Genomic DNA, 6,000 nt, shown 5'->3' on the forward strand with positions numbered 1-6,000 from the left:
CAGTCGTAGGAGCAGCAGTTGTGGGTGCTATTGTTGTAGGGGCAGCAGTTGTAGGTGCAGCAGTTGTAGGCTCAGCAGTTGTAGGTGCTGCAGTTGTCAGGGCAACAGTAGTAGGTGCAGCAGTGGTAGGTGCTGCAGTTGTAGGGGCAGCAGTTGTTGGAGCAACAGTTGTAGGTGAAGCAGTCGTTGGAGCAGCAGTGGAAGCTGTAAATGAGAAAAAAAGTAAACCTACTATAGTAGTAGGTGCTGTAGTCGCAGGTCGAGACGTTGTAGGTGCAGCAGTTGTAGGCGAAGCAGATGTAGGCGCAGCAGTTGTAGGCACAGAAGTTGTTGGAGCAACAGTTGAAGGCGCTGCAGTTGTTGGAGCAGCAGTAATTGTAGGTTGCACAGTTGTCGGAGCAGCAGTAGTTTTAGATGCTGCTGTTGTTGTTGCAACAGTAGTAGGGGCTGCAGTTGTAGGTGAAGCAGTAGTTGTAGGTTGCACTGTTGATGGTTCAGCAGTAGTTGTAGGTGCTGCTGTCGTTGGTGCAGCAGTAGTTGTAGGTTGCAACGTTGTCGGAGCAGCAGTAGTTGTAGGTGCTGCTGTTGTTGTTGCAACAGTAGTAGGGGCTGCAGTTGTAGGAGAAGCAGTAATAGTAGTTCGCACAGTTGATGGAGCCGCAGTAGTTGTAGGTGATGCTGTTGTTGTTGCAACAGTAGTAGGGGCTGCAGTTGTAGGTGTAGCAGTAGTTGTAGGTTGCACCGTTGTCGGAGCAGCAGTAGTTGTAGTTGCTGATGTTGTTGTTGGAACAGTAGTAGGGGCTGCAGTTGTGGGTGTAGCAGTAGTTGTAGGTTGCACCGTTGTCGGAGCTGCAGTAGTTGTAGGTGCTGCTGTTGTCAGGTCAACAGTTGTAGCCTCAGCAGTTGTCAGGGCAACAGTAGTAGGTGCAGCAGTTGTAGGTGCTGCAGTTGTAGGGGCAGCAGTTGTTGGAGCAACAGTTGTAGGTGAAGCAGTCGTTGGAGCAGCAGTGGAAGCTGTAAATGAGAAAAAAAATAAACCTACTATAGTAGTAGGTGCTGTAGTCGCAGGTCGAGACGTTATAGGTGCAGCAGTTGTAGGCGAAGCAGATGTAGGCGCAGCAGTTGTAGGCACAGAAGTCGTTGGAGCAACAGTTGAAGGCGCTGCAGTTGTTGGAGCAGCAGTAGTTTTGGGTGCTGCTGTTGTTGTTGCAACAGTAGTAGGGGCTGCAGTTGTAGGTGAAGCAGTTGTTGTAGGTTGCACTGTTGATGGTTCAGCAGTAGTTGTAGGTGCTGCTGTCGTTGGTGCAGCAGTAGTTGTAGGTTGCAACGTTGTCGGAGCAGCAGTAGTTGTAGGTGCTGCTGTTGTTGTTGCAACAGTAGTAGGGGCTGCAGTTGTAGGAGAAGCAGTAATAGTAGTTTGCACAGTTGATGGAGCAGCAGTAGTTGTAGGTGCTGCTGTTGTTGTTGCAACAGTAGTAGGAGCTGCTGTTGTAGGTGCAGCAGTAGTTGTAGGTTGCACTGTTGTCGGATTAGCAGTAGTTGTAGGTGATGCTGTTGTTGTTGCAACAGTAGTAGGGGCTGCAGTTGTAGGTACTGCAGTTGTGGGTGCAGCAGATGTAGGTGCTGCAGTTGTAAGTGCAGCAGTCGTAGGTGCTGCAGTTGTGGGTGCAGCAGTCGTAGGTGCAGCAGTTGTAGGTGCTGCAGTTGTAGGGGCAGCAGTCGTAGGTGCAGCAGTCGTAGGTGTTGCAGTTGTGGATACAGCAGTTGTAGGTGCTGCAGTTGTAGGTGCAGCAGTTGTCAGTGCAGCAGTCGTAGGTGCTGCAGTTGTAGGGGCAGCAGTTGTGGGTGCTGCAGTTGTGGGTGAAGCAGTACTAAGTGCTGCAGTTGAGGGTGCAGCAGTTGTAGGGTCAGCTGTTGTATTTGCAGAAATCATAGGGGCAGCAGTTGTGGGTGAAGCAGTTGTAGGTGCTGCAGTTTTGGGTGCTGCAGTTGTGGGTGCAGCAGTTGTAGGTGCTGCAGTTGTAGGTGAAGCAGTTGTGGGTGAAGCAGTCGTATATGCTGCAGTTGTAGGTGCTGCAGTTGTTGGTGCAGCAGTTGTAGGTGCTGCAGTGGTGGGTGAAGCAATCATAGGTGCAGCAGTTGTAAGTGCTGCAGTTGTAGGTGAAGCAGTTGTTGGTGTAGCAGTTGTAGGTGCAGCAGTTGTGGGTGCTGCAGTTGTCGGTGTAGCAGTTGTGGGTGCTGCATTTGTAGGTGAAGCAGTTGTAGGTGAAGCAGTTGTGGGTACAGCAGTCATAGGTGCTGCTGTTGTAGGTGAAGCAGTTGTAGGTGAATCAGTTGTGGGTGCAACAGTCGTAGGTGTTGAAGTTGTTGGTGCAGCAGTTGTAGGTGCAGCAATTGTAAGGGATGCAGTTGTAGCTGAAGTAGTCGTAGGTGCAGCAGTTGTGGGTGCTGGAGTTGTAGGTGATTCAGTTGTAGGTGCTGCAGTTGTAGGGGCAGCAGTCGTAGGTGCTGCAGTTGTAGGTGAAGCTGTTGTGGGTGCAGCAGTCGTAGGTGTTGCAGTTGTGGATGCAGCAGTTGTAGGTGCTGCAGGTGTAGGTGTAGCAGTTGTCAGTGCAGCAGTTTTAGGTGCTACAGTTGTCGTTGCTGCAGTTGTCAGGGCAGCAGTTGTAGGAGAAGCAGTTGTTGGGGCAGCGGTCATAGGCGGAGCAGTTGTATGCGAAGCAGTTGTAGGCCCAGCAGTTGTAGGTGACACAGGTGTCGGGGCAACAGTAGTAGCCGCAGCGGTTGTAGCCGCAGCGGTTGTAGCCTCAGCAGTTGTAGGTGCTGCAGTTGTCAGGTCAACAGTTGTAGCCTCAGCAGTTGCAGGCACAGCAGTTGTAGGTGACACAGGTGTCGGGGCAACAGTACTAGCCGCAGCGGTTGTAGCCGCAGCAGTTGTAGGTGCTGGCAGTTGTCAGGTCAACAGTTGTTGCCTCAGCAGTTGTAGGTACAGCAGTTGTAGGTGCTGCAGTTGTCAGGGCAACAGTAGTAGGTGCAGCAGTTGTAGGTGCTGCAGTTGTAGGGGCAGCAGTTGTTGGAGCAACAGTTGTAGGTGAAGCAGTCGTTGGAGCAGCAGTGGAAGCTGTAAATGAGAAAAAAAGTAAACCTACTATAGTAGTAGGTGCTGTAGTCGCAGGTCGAGACGTTGTAGGTGCAGCAGTTGTAGGCGAAGCAGATGTAGGCGCAGCAGTTGTAGGCACAGAAGTCGTTGGAGCAACAGTTGAAGGCGCTGCAGTTGTTGGAGCAACAGTTGAAGGCGCTGCAGTTGTTGGAGCAGCAGTAATTGTAGGTTGCACAGTTGTCGGAGCAGCAGTAGTTTTAGATGCTGCTGTTGTTGTTGCAACAGTAGTAGGGGCTGCAGTTGTAGGTGAAGCAGTAGTTGTAGGTTGCACTGTTGATGGTTCAGCAGTAGTTGTAGGTGCTGCTGTCGTTGGTGCAGCAGTAGTTGTAGGTTGCAACGTTGTCGGAGCAGCAGTAGTTGTAGGTGCTGCTGTTGTTGTTGCAACAGTAGTAGGGGCTGCAGTTGTAGGAGAAGCAGTAATAGTAGTTCGCACAGTTGATGGAGCCGCAGTAGTTGTAGGTGATGCTGTTGTTGTTGCAACAGTAGTAGGGGCTGCAGTTGTAGGTGTAGCAGTAGTTGTAGGTTGCACCGTTGTCGGAGCAGCAGTAGTTGTAGTTGCTGATGTTGTTGTTGCAACAGTAGTAGGGGCTGCAGTTGTGGGTGTAGCAGTAGTTGTAGGTTGCACAGGTGTCGGGGCAACAGTAGTAGCCGCAGCGGTTGTAGCCGCAGCGGTTGTAGCCTCAGCAGTTGTAGGTGCTGCAGTTGTCAGGTCAACAGTTGTAGCCTCAGCAGTTGCAGGCACAGCAGTTGTAGGTGACACAGGTGTCGGGGCAACAGTACTAGCCGCAGCGGTTGTAGCCGCAGCAGTTGTAGGTGCTGCAGTTGTCAGGTCAACAGTTGTTGCCTCAGCAGTTGTAGGTACAGCAGTTGTAGGTGCTGCAGTTGTCAGGGCAACAGTAGTAGGTGCAGCAGTTGTAGGTGCTGCAGTTGTAGGGGCAGCAGTTGTTGGAGCAACAGTTGTAGGTGAAGCAGTCGTTGGAGCAGCAGTGGAAGCTGTAAATGAGAAAAAAAGTAAACCTACTATAGTAGTAGGTGCTGTAGTCGCAGGTCGAGACGTTGTAGGTGCAGCAGTTGTAGGCGAAGCAGATGTAGGCGCAGCAGTTGTAGGCACAGAAGTCGTTGGAGCAACAGTTGAAGGCGCTGCAGTTGTTGGAGCAACAGTTGAAGGCGCTGCAGTTGTTGGAGCAGCAGTAATTGTAGGTTGCACAGTTGTCGGAGCAGCAGTAGTTTTAGATGCTGCTGTTGTTGTTGCAACAGTAGTAGGGGCTGCAGTTGTAGGTGAAGCAGTCGTTGTAGGTTGCACTGTTGATGGTTCAGCAGTAGTTGTAGGTGCTGCTGTCGTTGGTGCAGCAGTAGTTGTAGGTTGCACTGTTGTCGGATTAGCAGTAGTTGTAGGTGATGCTGTTGTTGTTGCAACAGTAGTAGGGGCTGCAGTTGTAGGTGTAGCAGTAGTTGTAGGTTGCACCGTTGTCGGAGCAGCAGTAGTTGTAGTTGCTGATGTTGTTGTTGCAACAGTAGTAGGGGCTGCAGTTGTGGGTGAAGCAGTAGTTGTAGGTTGCACCGTTGTCGGAGCTGCAGTAGTTGTAGGTGCTGCTGTTGTCAGGTCAACAGTTGTAGCCTCAGCAGTTGTCAGGGCAACAGTAGTAGGTGCAGCAGTTGTAGGTGCTGCAGTTGTAGGGGCAGCAGTTGTTGGAGCAACAGTTGTAGGTGAAGCAGTCGTTGGAGCAGCAGTGGAAGCTGTAAATGAGAAAAAAAGTAAACCTACTATAGTAGTAGGTGCTGTAGTCGCAGGTCGAGACGTTGTAGGTGCAGCAGTTGTAGGCGAAGCAGATGTAGGCGCAGCAGTTGTAGGCACAGCAGTCGTTGGAGGAACAGTTGAAGGCGCTGCAGTTGTTGGAGCAGCAGTAGTTTTAGGTGCTGCTGTTGTTGTTGCAACAGTAGTAGGGGCTGCAGTTGTAGGTGAAGCAGTTGTTGTAGGTTGCACTGTTGATGGTTCAGCAGTAGTTGTAGGTGCTGCTGTCGTTGGTGCAGTAGTAGTTGTAGGTTGCAACGTTGTCGGAGCAGCAGTAGTTGTAGGTGCTGCTGTTGTTGTTGCAACAGTAGTAGGGGCTGCAGTTGTAGGAGAAGCAGTAATAGTAGTTTGCACAGTTGATGGAGCAGCAGTAGTTGTAGGTGCTGCTGTTGTTGTTGCAACAGTAGTAGGAGCTGCTGTCGTAGGTGCAGCAGTAGTTGTAGGTTGCACTGTTGTCGGATTAGCAGTAGTTGTAGGTGATGCTGTTGTTGTTGCAACAGTAGTAGGGGCTGCAGTTGTAGGTGTAGCAGTAGTTGTAGGTTGCACCGTTGTCGGAGCAAGCAGTAGTTGTAGTGTGCTGATGTTGTGTTTGCAACAGTAGTAGGGGCTGCAGTTGTGGGTGTAGCAGTAGTTGTAGGTTGCACCGTTGTCGGAGCTGCAGTAGTTGTAGGTGCTGCTGTTGTTGTTGCAACAGTAGTATGTGCTGCTTTTGTAGGTGCAGCAGTAGTTTTAGGTTGCATCGTTGTCGGATTAGCAGTAGTTGTAGGTTGTACCGTTTTGGGAGCAGCAGTAGTTGTAGGTGCTGCTGTTGTTGTTGCAACAGTAGTAGGGGCTGCTGTCAAAGGTGCAGCAGTAGTTGTAGGTTGCACCGTCGTCGGAGCAGCAGTAGTTTGTAGGTGCACTGTTGTCGAGCAGCAGTAGTTGTGGGTGCTGTGCTGTTTTGTTGCTTCAGTAGTAGGTGCTGTTGTCGTAGGTGCAGCAGTAGTTGTAGTGCACTGTTGTCGGAGTAGCAGTATTGTAGGTGCTGCTGTTGTTGTTGCAACAGTAG

The 6,000-nt window shown here is 50.9% G+C and overlaps 1 protein-coding gene across 1 annotated transcript in view; it reads right to left on the bottom strand.

Moving 5' to 3' along the window:
• Positions 1-2,621: 2,621 nt before the first annotated feature.
• The window catches only part of LOC117487839 (mucin-5AC-like), an 11,428-nt gene continuing 8,049 nt past the window's right edge, over positions 2,622-6,000 (bottom strand). Inside the window, exons 4-7 of the mRNA XM_034136558.1 lie at positions 4,922-5,044; positions 4,178-4,330; positions 3,150-3,298; positions 2,622-2,806 (exon numbers count right to left, since the gene is read on the bottom strand). Of these exons, the coding sequence (XP_033992449.1) occupies positions 2,622-2,806; positions 3,150-3,298; positions 4,178-4,330; positions 4,922-5,044 (610 nt within the window). The remainder of the gene's footprint in view (positions 2,807-3,149; positions 3,299-4,177; positions 4,331-4,921; positions 5,045-6,000) is intronic.

Source organism: Trematomus bernacchii, unplaced genomic scaffold, assembly GCF_902827165.1.
Source record: "Trematomus bernacchii unplaced genomic scaffold, fTreBer1.1, whole genome shotgun sequence".
NCBI lineage: Eukaryota > Metazoa > Chordata > Actinopteri > Perciformes > Nototheniidae > Trematomus > Trematomus bernacchii.